Source organism: Watersipora subatra, chromosome 3 (genome assembly GCF_963576615.1).
Source record: "Watersipora subatra chromosome 3, tzWatSuba1.1, whole genome shotgun sequence".
Taxonomy (NCBI): Eukaryota; Metazoa; Bryozoa; class Gymnolaemata; order Cheilostomatida; family Watersiporidae; genus Watersipora; species Watersipora subatra.
In genome coordinates this window covers 54685086-54698807 of record NC_088710.1, presented here as the reverse complement: position 1 = coordinate 54698807, position 13722 = coordinate 54685086, and the positions used below count along the sequence as shown (strand labels likewise).

General features: G+C 35.1%; 1 protein-coding gene across 1 annotated transcript; it reads right to left on the bottom strand.

Annotated features, from left to right (window-relative positions):
- Positions 1-2956: 2956 nt before the first annotated feature.
- On the bottom strand, positions 2957-8659 carry LOC137391405 (large ribosomal subunit protein mL44-like). The gene is made up of 9 exons (XM_068077867.1): positions 8464-8659; positions 7268-7376; positions 7007-7093; positions 6308-6420; positions 6052-6127; positions 5764-5851; positions 5176-5247; positions 4309-4540; positions 2957-3354 (listed from the first exon to the last, which is right to left on the bottom strand). The coding sequence occupies exons 1-9, from the start codon at positions 8543-8545 to the stop codon at positions 3188-3190; spliced, it is 1026 nt and encodes a 341-aa protein (XP_067933968.1). The 5' UTR covers positions 8546-8659; the 3' UTR covers positions 2957-3187.
- Positions 8660-13722: the final 5063 nt, after the last annotated feature.

Sequence of the window (13722 nt, the reverse complement as noted above, 5' to 3'; positions counted from 1 at the left end):
TTACAACTGCACTTAGGCCTGCCAACCCAAGGGTGGGGCAATGCGTGAGATTTGGTTTTGGGGCAATTGATGTGTCAATGATAGTATATATAAAATTGTGGAAATTGGGACAAAAATCTCACGCATTTTCATTTTTTCTTTGGGGTGATTGCGTCAGTCTCACGCCCAATGCGTGAGAGTTGTATGATGCAGGTATGACTGCACTGCATCATTGCAGCGCAGTACACAATAATTTTACAGTGCCTTGCAATTTCTGCTACCACATTCAACTGTGCTTTCTGTGCAAATTGCCCAATGCGATCAGCTGCGCATTTACTTCCATGACACATTACCCGAAACCCACCCCGATTCATGCATACTACCAATGCATGATTATTCTCCAAAACTTCAAACTGCATGTGTACTGCAACTGTGCCTTAAAACGAAGTTGAGGCTGTGGATCCACGGAATCCACTGACACAATGCCAAACACAATGCGAAATAGGACTGCCACAAGGAAGCATTTTATTCCCTATACTTTTTATACTTTACACAAGAGACATGCTGAGGTCATGGAATAGAACTCCACTCCAACATGCAGATGATTGTTCAGTTATCTGCTCAAGACCAAATGAAGATTTACTATATGAGACAATGGAAAGCAACTGCATGAAGCTCACACACTGGCTAGAACAATGGTGCATGAAAGCAAACTGTTTCAAGACAGATACTATTTGGTTCAACTGAAACCCAAAACAACTTCAAGTCAGCGGAGGAAACATAAACATTACCAACTCTACTAAAGTTTTAGGTTTGACCCTAGACTCTAAGTTAGCATTCAACACACAAAGAGAAGAATCAAAAGCGATATTGGCCAAAAAATGGAGACTACTTCTCCCGTTCATCAATGCAGGGTTAAAGCCATACTATTCTAAAAATACACTAGAATCAACCATGATACCGAAAGTGTTTTACAATAGTTTTATATAGGATCAAAAGGCTGACATTTCTCTCCATAGTTGTTTGAAAGACATACTAGGAGCAAAGACTAATCCCTCAACGGAAGCACTCCACCATATCACAAACATACCTACAGCTGAGTCTTTAAGCTTCAGAGACATATACACATACTGTAGAATGGCAATACGACAAAGTTATTTCGCAAAAACTTTGTTATCTACAAAAAGCAAACTTCAGAAAAAATACATTCTCACATTGTAAGTCTAAATGGTAGAAACACAACTATAGCAGATATGTCAGCAAGTCATTTTAGAAGATCCGCTATTTGAAAGCAACTAATTGATGATCGGCAACGTCGATGGAAAACTCATCTCATAACAGGACACTGTTCCACAGGTTTATTAATGGACCTAGAAACAGATCATCTGGAGGAAAACCCTATTCTACTTATATTACCAAGGAGACAAATATCAATTTTAACGGGGCTCTTCACAGGCCACACAACTTTACAATATCACTTATACAAACTCAATTTAACATTTACACCAACATGCACATGCCTGGATGAGGACGAAACAGTAGACCATTACCTTTACAGATGCAGCAATTACACCAATCTAAGAAAGAAAATATTCCCTAACCCTCACAACTATCAACACCTGCTAGAATTTGTACATGAAAGCGGTGATTCAATTGAAAACATAATTAACCTACTGCAGATAAACCATAGAAGTAAACATCAACAAAACTTACACAGACAGTTGGTACAGACCATATTATAGTCATCCAATTATTAATAACAATCAATCTTGCCACAATCAATACTCATAGAGGATCTATTCTTCAGACTGAACCCTTGTATATAGTATCAATTAATTTATTTTTATATAAGTTATCCTGCATTACTTATTTGAAGTCATCCTCTCATGTAAATTTTCCTTCAATTTTTACACAAATAATCTCAAACTAAATATGAGTTGTTCACTACTCATCTTGCATTCAGGATACTTCTACAGTTTCCATTTTATTAGATAATATGCCTGCAAATAGAGGCTTTTTGTTATCAGCAAAATAAAAGATTACTAACTAACACTGACGGTTTCCAAGCATCTGTACTGCATTGTATAAAATTATTATTATTAGATGTTATGTTTAGCAAGTTTATAAGTTTGCGCTCGGACTATCCTTATCATTTCGGAATAGGGAGTCAGGCTTATCACCATACCGATCGATGAAATTGGGATCTTTGTCTTGCATTCTCATTAGTGTTGTATGTTACAGCCATAATAGGTTTCCATTTCCATCAAATACAACATGTTCATTCATAGTGATTAATTTGTTTACCCACTCATACCCATGTTTGAGCAGCATTCACATTTTGTAATTGCCTCATGGTTGAGCAAAAGTCAACTCAATGCTTGGTTCAGTGATGAGCTTTGACGCAAATGTGCTGTGCATGTATGTGTAGTGGAATTGTAAAGTTCCTACTGCATCTAGCGCTGCGAAATGTGCACTAGCAACATTCACATTATGTGCAGCACTATGCAGTACTGTCTCAGTATTTGCGCACAGTACTGCGCGAATACTGTTTACAGCGCATTAGGGAATAGTTGTACTAAATGCATACTGTGTACTGCTGATTAGTAAAAGTACGCAATGCAATTATACTGCATGTGACATGATTGCTATTGCACTGTTAATGCAACTAAATAGAAATCCAGGCAAAAATGTACTGCAAGTATTTTTCATCTGGCCATTAGGGAATACTATCAATACACAGTTATGATTTTTTTCGTAATGATCACAACCCTGCTACGAATGTACAAACTTAATCGTTTCTCTGCTCAAAAATGCACAATCTTGATGGTTTTAGATTACCAATCTATCTACTATTATTAGGCCACAGCGAGGTGACTCAAAAAATCTTCTGTCAATTAAAATGCAAAAACATTTGCATAAAATCTGATGATAGCAATGAATCAATAGCAGATTTTTATCCTTAACAGACACTCCAAAATTATGAAGTACACACAATTTTATTGCAGTACTTTTATAATACTACTAAAAATGAACTACGCTTTTCCAGCAACCAATAGGAAACTACAAAACAGTAAATTTTTACATATCACATGACTGATAACCAGATGTGAGCTCACAGAAACATCTGTGATGCAATATCTTTCACGGATGGTAAGTGTTTACATAACCAAAAACCATAGAGCTACACTGAAAAAACTGGTGACATCATTTAGAGAACTGAAGATCGTTTATTTGTCTCAAGATTGGATGACTCTAATTTGTTCGAGTGTTCTTGGTTGAAATCAAAATGCATCCTGTTGTCCTGTATTCCATAGATAGTCATCAGTGCATCCCGCGCCGCCATCTCTGTCGCTACCTCAGGTGATTCACCAACAGCTATAGCAAAAAATATGCCTTCGACATCTCTCATCATTAAATCTATTTTTAAGTAACAGATCGCTCATTGACCTATTAAAGGAAAGCTAGTAATTGTCTTCCCTCACCCAAGTACACTAAAAGAAGACAAGTACAAAGTACTGTGGTTAAACAACCTGAAATATACATGTATGTAGTTATCAAACCCAAGTCCTTTCTAATTTTCTTGCAAACAGCTGGTGACAGATGTTTGGAATGTATTTTTAAATTTGGTTTGCATCAATTTTACAAATATCTTAGGGATTTTATTCCCCACTTTATAAATGAACTGTTAAAAACCTACATTAAAAAGTGCAACATGTATTTCTGGAGTGCCTATAGGTAAAACATGTACAGTAGCTCAAATTTGCTAAACACGCATAATGTAAGAAATAAAAATCATCTCAATGCATCAACCAGGCTGTGTGCAGATCGTCAGGATTAGGTGTTGTTTCGATGGGAAATTTGTCTAATTAGTTTATTAGGCTTGAAGATACAGGTTTATGCCTCAAACTGCTAAACTTACCACCTTTGTAATAATTACAAAAATTAGCGTTTTTTGTAAGAGTTCCTTTTTAAAATCCTTCAGATATCTCTGTACGTTTTACTTTGTGTCATAATAAGGCTAGCCATAAATTGACCCTTTATTACGGAAGTACACAGCTTACGGCATCGTATTTGCAACCAATAAAAGTCTGCTAGCAGCTTAAATCTACCGTGAATTTCTCATGTTTCAAATACTTCTAGAACAGATCAGCATTGATGTGGTCATATTTGTGGATGTAGTCGAGTGGCACTAGAAACGCAGCATTACAATATTATGCAAGACGTATTTTAGCTGTCTCTGTGACATACCAAAACAGGTTCAAAGGAACAACAATAATTATTACAGTCCAAGTTGTCAACCATGCATTGATCTATGAGCAAGAGACTCACCTTTGCCGAGGAGCTGCTTATCTGAATAAATGCCTACATAGTAGCATGCCATCAATGTTTCTTGTCCAAACTGATCAATCAGCCGAGGCTCTGGTTTTCCTCGTTCAAGCTTCGCTAAAACTCCCTCCAACTGCGTCATGCCGTCCTTGAGCTTATAAATATCGTCTAGGTCTTCTCCGACTAACTGGCTAATGAGAAAATCTCTAACAAAGCACTCAGCCTTGCCCTGACCCTACATAAATAAACAATCAAAGATGAGCTGAGGAGTGCACAAAATGCACAAATTTTTTTTCAATAATTCTCAAAAAGATCAAAACGTACTTTTTTATAAATCACTCCTTAGCTCATAACAATGACATAATACTTATACTATTATTTTAAACAAATTCTGGAATGTTAGACAAAATTTTAAAACTCAAGAATATTGGAAGTAGACTGGCTAAGTCGAGATCGACATTTAGGATGTTAGCACATTAGGACACATTACGATGTGACGACGGATCAATTACAACGGGGCTGACTGAAGAGAATGAATCACTAAAAGACACTGTTAGTCTTATAAACAAATTGTTAAAGAATCAAAAACTGTTCCTATGAGAACACTCGACGGTTGAGTTCACTGAATCAGAAGAGGTTATAAATAAGTTATGCAAGAACCTCAAAGATGATCGACAAGAACCCAAGCGACGATTCAGTTAGAACAGGCAGTGGCGAGCGCGTGTAAGCGTATAAACAGCTAACGAAACATCATCAAAATATTTAAAATCACATTTTGAATGTAAAATATGTCAAGTGTAAAATAATGTAAAATATATCAAGTGTGACCTATTAATACGTACTTTTTATAAAGATGAGTTGTTGACTCACCTCTTCATCTTTGATTAAAGCAATAACAGCCAGTAGGGATTTTGCAACAGCATCTGGTGGAAGCGCGAGTCCCTGAAATATAAGCTGACAATAACTCCAAGTGTATACAGAATAGTAAGTAAAAAAGTTCATAGAGTTCATAGACAACTACAGGAATTGTATAAAATAGCAAGCTTGTTATAACTAGCAGTGCTGCTAGCAACATGCACAAATTTTTTTTCAATAATTCTCAAAAAGAACAAAACTTACTTTTTTATAAATCACTCCTTAGCTCAATAGCTCTACGCATGCATACATACATGCATATACACACTACAAGTAAGTGTGTATATGCATGTGCGTATTCACATGCACATCTGTGTACAGCTGCGTGTGAACGTGAGTGCGCACTCACACGCGTGTATGTGTGCACATGCATACGCACATACGTATGTGTGCACACACATGTACGTATGCACACTGCCACACACACAGTCCAACAACCACAAGATTAAGCAGGATTTGAGCCCCCTGACATGACCAGACATACATTCCTATGTAAAAACACACATCAATGATGCCAATTTTTTTTCTTAAATATAAACTCACATCTCGAAGCATGACAAGCTCAGATAATCCAAGTCTTTCACCAACATGCGCCAGCTTTTCTCCTGATGTGACATAATTTACCAATGCCCTGAAAATTATTATTGTTTTAATGTGACAATTATAATGGTGTCATTCACAAATGCAAGCTCTGCTCTGCTGGCACATCTATGAATGTTTGTATTTCAATAGTAACACCATAGTACTGAAGGTTATCTGTTTCTCTCCATTCTACAAATAGGAAGATTAATAGAACTGAAAATGCTCAGACAAATAAACAACTCGACTTACTGTATTCCATCGCTTGGCAAATGAGGAAGTTGGCTCACCAGATACTCCTCAACATAACGCGTTGTAAATTTCCTGCCTAAAAAAATATGGCTCATTAACAGTAGCAGATGAGACCAAAACTTCTGTCTCGTTAAAAGATCAAGACACACAAATGTAGACCTTCAGTTTTAGTTCCGACTACCTGCACGCTTTGAGAGTAGCGCACCTTGTAAATAAACAAATAGCTATCTAGGTACCAGTAAAACATATTGATTACCGATATTGGCCAACTGATCATGTGACCCGAACATATCATCTTCAGTCACAAGGTCTCCTTCACTGCTACCGATCACTTCCATTTCAATCTCCTTCATTTGTACGGCATATGATCTGGTGGGCAAAAGGTAAATAATTCCACAAGTTTTAATTACGAAACTTACTCTAAAATGTTTCATGTAGGCTCAAGGATAAAACTTTCATCTACTTAGATTGTGAATCGTTATCAAACTCATTATGTTGTTTATAAGTTTTACTAAATGAAGCTTTCTAGCAAACATGGAAATGTCAGTCAGCTAACCGATAACATTGCCGACTACTAAAAAGGATATGTTCAACTACAAGAAAAAAGACAACAGAGCGCCAATAAAGAATACATTAGTCTGGTTAGAAGCACAACACCAATACGACTAAGGTGTAAGTATATTAGTTTGCTAAAGACAAAAACATCAGATCAATCAAGGAAACAGCAAACTGCAAATGAAAACATAGCAAACACCTCTAAAGACTCATAGCAACTAACACTATGACTAAAACATCCATTCCTGAACCTGTCTAACTACATGCAACAAATGTCACCTTAGCTAGCTTCCTTTTCTGATTTTAGCAAAAAAAATACGATGAACCCGCAAGTCAAATACAAACAACCAAATCACTTACATAGAAAACTGTTGAATTAGGGTATGTACATATGACTCACTTGTCGACAAAGGCTAGTTGCAAGGTGTGTATTGGTACGACTGTAGAGATACGACATGCTAAGGCATAGAGCTCCACATGATAATTCCTAAATGAAAAAAAAACACGCATTCTAGTATGTACTAGCCTAATTCAGTCGGTGTTCAGGCAGATACCATGCAAGATAACAGACATTGAACATCTGCGCTCGTGAAGGAAGTTGCCTTTTGTTACAGTATAATTATATGTGAATATCATAAAGAAATGTGATAATATATCTTACCAATTCGGCTGTTTGTTTCGTGGTACCTCATCAGGAATGCCAGCTTTTAGTCGACGGTAGTATAATTCTTTCAAATACTTAAATTTGTGTTGCTTGTAATGCCTCAGTCCTACAGCAATCAGAAACTAACAGATTCACTTGTACTATAGTATATCATGTTGAAATAATAAGCCTTTTTATACAAATAGCTTATCAAATTTTTCAAAAAATATACAGCTTGAGAGCTAAAGCCGAGAAATTACAAAAAAAGTATGTAAAGAGCCGACATATGTATCGATTAAAGAAAACTTATATACAGATAAGACTTACACTAAAATGTTGCAATGTTAAAGTTGAAACAATGTTTTACAATGATTCAGATATCCATTTAGTAAATCATCTGATTTAATAAAAGTATACATGTAGTTTGTAGACATTAGAAAAATTGTGATTCACCAAATTTGATAGCATATTACTTAGTTCTATGTGCAATCGTATAGTATATTTGTGTTACTAGTTTTTCCACAACTGAGTTGGTTAATGTGTGGTAGTAGTATGGCATACTTCAGTCCTAATTTATAATGCTTGGATCATTTTGTGATGATGATTCGTTTTGGGTAGACCTAGCACTAACCAAAAACTTCTCTTGCCTCGAAGTACACCGAGGCAGAGAAAAGACACAGCCAATACATCTGAGAAAAATTCAAGGTGTATGAGCTGCCAGTCCAATTAATTGCGATATCATTTTTCTTGCTTGTGTAAACTACATAGCGAAGACAGATCAAGTTAGTCAATTGTGATACAACAAAAATATGAGCTTCAAGTTAGGGGCTAGCTAGTGCATAATAATATTGCGAGGTGTTTTTGCTACACCAACTGGATAAAAACATAGCTCTATCTGTCATCAAATGGAAAAAAAACAAATTTTTAAATATACTTAGCACAGAGTGTGCAAGAAAAAATATAATCAAAAAATAATAAACCATTAAACCGTGAGTCGTAAAGTATACACCACTACCACCTAGAAACTAAAACAAACGTTCTTTGGCAGTCTGCTGGTTTACATCACCATGCACTGGCAATGAATCAAATAACAACACAATAAAAATGAAGAAAAACACAACTTAAAATATCAAATCAATGTTCAAAATATTTATGGTTTTAAACTATGCAATCCACATATTCTGTAAACTTAAATATAAAGGTGTTATGCATACCCGTCCAAGCTATTCCAAATCTAGTGTTTGACGTGCATCGTAATAAATGTGGAACAAATGCCTTTGTGATTGCCAAAGACATGACGTTTACGAAATTTTAGCCAATGGAAAAATTACAGAACAGGCAAAATGAAAAAATATATATTTTCCGAAATAAAATGGGCTTGAAGTCGCCAAAATAGCGAGCTAGCACGAGTTCACCTTCACACTTTGAATAACCTGAGAGCAAACGAAACATTGCTTGAACTACGTCGATTCAAAGCATTTCAGATCTTAAGGCGCTTCCTAATAGCTATTTCATTTGCTGCATTTATCGCAGCAGAATAATGCTTCTCTCTATTCTATCTCTTCGCTTCATTGATACCATCGCACCAAGCTTTGTATGTGCTTGGTTACTCCCACTTAGCACGCGTTGTTCGCAGATAGCACAGTATACTTACTGGCTTTAGCAATTTTTTTTACCGTTTAATGAAGGAAATAAACTACAACAATCATCTTCACTTAAACGTGTTTTTAATGTTAAAGTTTGCGACAATAATACGGATTATTGGAAACTCGAGAACGCTCGTTAAGAGGGTAGTATAACAAGTAAATTATTTGGCTACACGATGATGTAAAAACACGTTTTAGTTAGTCATCATTAGTTTAAATCTTTTATTTTTCGCTGTGTCATAAGATCCTTATATCAGCACACCGATATCAGCACCCATCGACTCGTGGTACTATTGCTAAATCACTCACCAATCGTAAATCACTCACAATATATCTTATGGTGAGTGATTATCACAAAAATATCTTATTCTTTGTAAACAGGTACGAGCAGTTTTATGTAAAATACCAAGCGTGGCAATATTTTAATTCTGGTAACAGTCGCGATTCGTTTTAGAAAGTGCAGATAGATTAGCTACCGTCAAGAATAGAACTGCTGAATAAACATTTGTATGATTGCGTTTAGTATCACTGCTCAAATCACGTATAACCAATGATATCATTGGTATAACTGAGCAGTTTGTCAATGTTTGATCTACTACATGTATCTTTATTGTGAACTGAAACTACAGTTTTGAAAATATTCTCATGATCTTAGATGTATAACAAATAGTTTGGTGGATCTCACTATCTTTCTGTAACCTCAAATAAGGTATTCTTTGTTCGGCCTTCATGTGTGTTGATGTAGTTTTTTTGGGGGTACTGCTACAACTGCTCGTAGTTTATAACAGCCGATGCATATCTTTTACTTTGTTTTAAATTGTGTTAGTGTGTAATTACAAACAATGCAAGAACCTGTAGCCTATTATAATAGGCAAGCCTTTATCTGTCCCTAGCTTGCTCTAGTTGATTTCTTAGCTGTCACAGATTAGATTGTGACCTATATACAGGTTGCAGAGTATGTATCCTTATATATAAGGATACATACTCCTTGTGCCTTTATATGTTGTATCATAATGGAAATTCCTGCTAAACTTGTTTTTCATAATTATATATACAACCTGTGATTAGCACAATTTTGCAGTATCGCAAGTAATTTGTATGCAGTGTTAATATTTTTTAGACTCATAAATTCGTTTGAGGTAAGCAACAATTAAGCTTAAAGGTTGACTTGCAACAAAATTTACATTACAGTTGTTTGGTATCAAAAGGTTCACCATGTCTTACTCTGCTGTGTTGTAGGTTCAAAATATGTGGAATTGTGTTTACAAGCTCTTAAAAGTTCAAAAACAAACAATTAATCGCAGCCATCACAAAAACGGCCATAGGTTGGAATCCCTCTCAAAACAGCTCAAATGAGATGTAGTTAAACACGATGTGTTTCTGTTTACACTTTCATGCAACCTCATTCGTCGAAATATTTTCCCAAATGTACTTCGCGCATTTAATAAAATCATGTCTATTGTCCTATTTCATTATCATTGTAATACTGTCACTTTGAGTATTGATATCTCAAAACCTAGCCTAAAAATCAGTCTAATTTTTTAACCTTAGCTTGAGGAGTTGCTTATCGTTTTCTGATAACATGAAGAGGATGATATTATAATAGGCAAGCCTTTATCTGTCCCTAGCTTGCTCTGTCACTTGTGATAGTCGACAAATGTTGCAGAAATGGTTCGCGCCATTTGGCGAAAACTATAGGTCACATGATCAGATTATGATTAGATGGTTAGACCAAGCTGAAATTAAACTGTAAAGTAGCGAGCATCTACATTTGATAAAGGCTTTCCGGGAGAACCCAAAATGTTTGTCATAAACTAATGCTACGAGACGTTTTATATTAAGCTTTTTATTGGCCTTTCATTTCACGTGATATCATCACGTGTCAAAGCAATAACCACGTCGAGTTGAGTACGTCATCAAAATTAAGAGACTCCAACCTATGGCCGATTTTTTTAGCTGTTCGTTTTTGAGCTTTTAAGAGCTTGTAATCACATTCCTACATATTTTGAATCTACAACACAGCAGAGTAAGACATGGTGAGCCTTTAGATACCAAATAACTGTAATGTAAATTTTGTTGCAAGTCAACCTTTAATAATTTTAGGTGCTCTGTTGTCTCAGCAACAGTTCTCTGCAACAGAGCACCTGCAACATTTCAGTAACTAACATTTTAGGTGTAAGCGGTCTGCATCAATGTTCTTATCATTCTTTAACGCTTCATGCTTTTAGTTTTAATGCTTGAAGGTTGACTTGCAACAAAATTCACATTACATTTGGTATCATAAGATTCACCATGTCTAAGTCTGTTGTGTTGTAGGTGCAAAATATATGGGAATGTGATTACAATCTCTTAAAAGCTAAAAAATGAACAGTTAATCGCAGCCACACGAGACCGCCGTAGTTTGGATTCCCTTTCCAAAACGGCTCAAATGGGACGTAGTTATTACAGGATGGTTTCTGTTTACACTTTCATGCAATCTCATTTGTCGAAATATTTTCACAAATATACTTCACGCATTCAATAAAACCATGTCTATTGTTCTTACGCGTCTGTTTTATCGTCAATGTAATGCTGTCACTTTTAGCACTGATATCTTTTAACTTACCGTAAAAAATCGTTAAACTTTTTAATCTTAGCTCGAAGGAGTACTTATCATTGTCTGATAATCATGACAAGCTTGTTGGTTACCTGTGATAATCGAAAAGTGCTGCAAAAATTATTTTCGAAGTATTGGGTCACATGATCAGATTACGACATGACGATTAGTCCAAGCCGAAACAAAACTGTAAAGTAGCGAGCATCTATATTTGATATGGGGTCTTCAGTAAAACCCGAAGTGTTTGTCATAAACTAGTGCTACGATAAGTTTATATTGAGCTTTTTATTGGCCTTTCAATTTACGTAAGAACATCACATGACAAGACGATAACCAAACTGTAATGAATACGTCAAATAAATAGATTCCAATCTACGGCGGCTTTTCGTTTTTGAGCTTTTAAGAGCTTGTAATCACATTTCCATGTATTTGGCACCTACAACACAACAGAGTAAGACATGGTGAATCTTCTCATATCAAATAACAGTAATGTGAATTTTGTTGCAAGTCAACCTTAAAACCATAACTGTCACGAACAACTTTTATTGTATTTACTAGGTAAATCAGACACGCTGATTCCGATTTTGTACTCAAAATAAAGATTAGTCCACTAACCTTCAAAGTCATTTAGGCTTTTTTAAAGCGTTTCAATATCCGTTTCGAAAACAACACAATCGGCATTACAAGCTCCGCCCATAAATATGTGACGAAACCTAGCTTTTTCAGAAACGGAAGTTAGGAAAGTTTAGTCCGATTTAAAATAATAGAGATGGGTGTCTTAAAACCCATTATTATCTAAATCCAGCCTGTAAAACAATTTCAGTTTTTTATGAAAGAGATATAAACTATTTAAAATTGCTCGCAGCTTGTTACATGACGTTTAAATGGGCTGGACGCCGAGGAAAATGAGCTCAAAAAACGCGGTTTTATCACGAGCTAGCGTTGTTATCGCGCTTTTTAAATATGCAATGCTAAATAGCTTATCTATCTTTCAGAAAAGACTGATATTATTTTTAAAGCTGGATTTAGATATTAATAGATTTTAAAACACCCATCTCTATTATTCTAAATCGGTCTAAACATCTTTACGTAACTTCTGTTCCTAAAAAGCTAGGTTACGTCAAGTATTTATGGGCGGAGCTTGTTATGCCGATCGTGTTGTTTTCGAGACCGATATTAAAACGCTATAAAAAATCCTTTATTACTCTGAAAGTTAGTGGCCTAATCTTTATTCTGATTACAAAATCGGAATCAGCATGTCTGATTTACCTAGTAAATACGATAAAAGTTGTTCGTGGCAGTTATGGTTTAACACTTGCATGCAACTGTGCATGTAAGGAAGTTCAAGTTTTACTTATTTAAAGTTGTTTACTCCTTGTACAGAGTTATTGCGATAGTGGACAACTCCTTCATACCATGGAAACCTTGTTTTTTTATTGTTGTGAAGGTATTATTGTTTTTATGAAACTACCGCCAACCAATTAGTTGCTGATGTTGCTCAATTGCAATGCAGCACTCAATTTTATAAAAAAAAATTTTGTGACACACATTTTAAACTTATTTTTCAGACTGGAAAATACTGAGTTCAATTCATGCATACAGATCTTTGAAAAGCCTCAGTGAGGCTGTTTATAAATATATGTTCTTTACATTATTCAAGCGAAATTTCTGTGATTTTCCCTTCAGATTTTCATAAAGGCTTTTGTAAGAGAACTTGGTTGTATCTCATCCTTTATTTTACAAATCTCACGGTATATAAATATCCATTTTCACTTATATATAGATTGGAATGTTATTGCTGGCTGATGCAAAACAGGTTGATGGTAGAGGAAGCACAAGAGGACTCACTCTAGTTGTTATTTAGACCCTTGAGATATATATGAACAAATAAGCTGTCATTGTTTTATTCTAAAATGTGAAAGGAAGTGGGTGATTGTTTTATAACTAGGTTCTTTAGGAATTCTGTATGCAGTTTTTAGATGTTATAACCACTGAATCTCTGTGAATGTGTTTTTAATGAATTAAGCAGTTAAATATTTTATATTGTTTTAAGCAGTAGTTTTTTTCTAAATTTAAAATAGCTATTGTGATATTAATCTTGCTATATGAAAATGTTAAATAAATATGCAACAAAAGTTGTATATATACAAAATATTTAAAAAATTGTTATTTCTTAGACAATGTTTAGATGTAATAATAATTGTGTAAGTACTATATGAATATAAAATATT

Excerpts from the sequence above, each read along its gene's own strand:
- LOC137391405 (XM_068077867.1), bottom strand. The coding sequence starts at position 8,545 with ATGTCTTTGGCAATCACAAAGGCATTTGTTCCACATTTATTACGATGC. Across the intron at positions 6,421-7,006 it reads CAACTAGCCTTTGTCGACAA|ATCATATGCCGTACAAATGA; the intron begins GTGAGTCATATG and ends TTTGCCCACCAG. Across the intron at positions 6,128-6,307 it reads TGATCAGTTGGCCAATATCG|GCAGGAAATTTACAACGCGT; the intron begins GTAATCAATATG and ends ATATTTTTTTAG.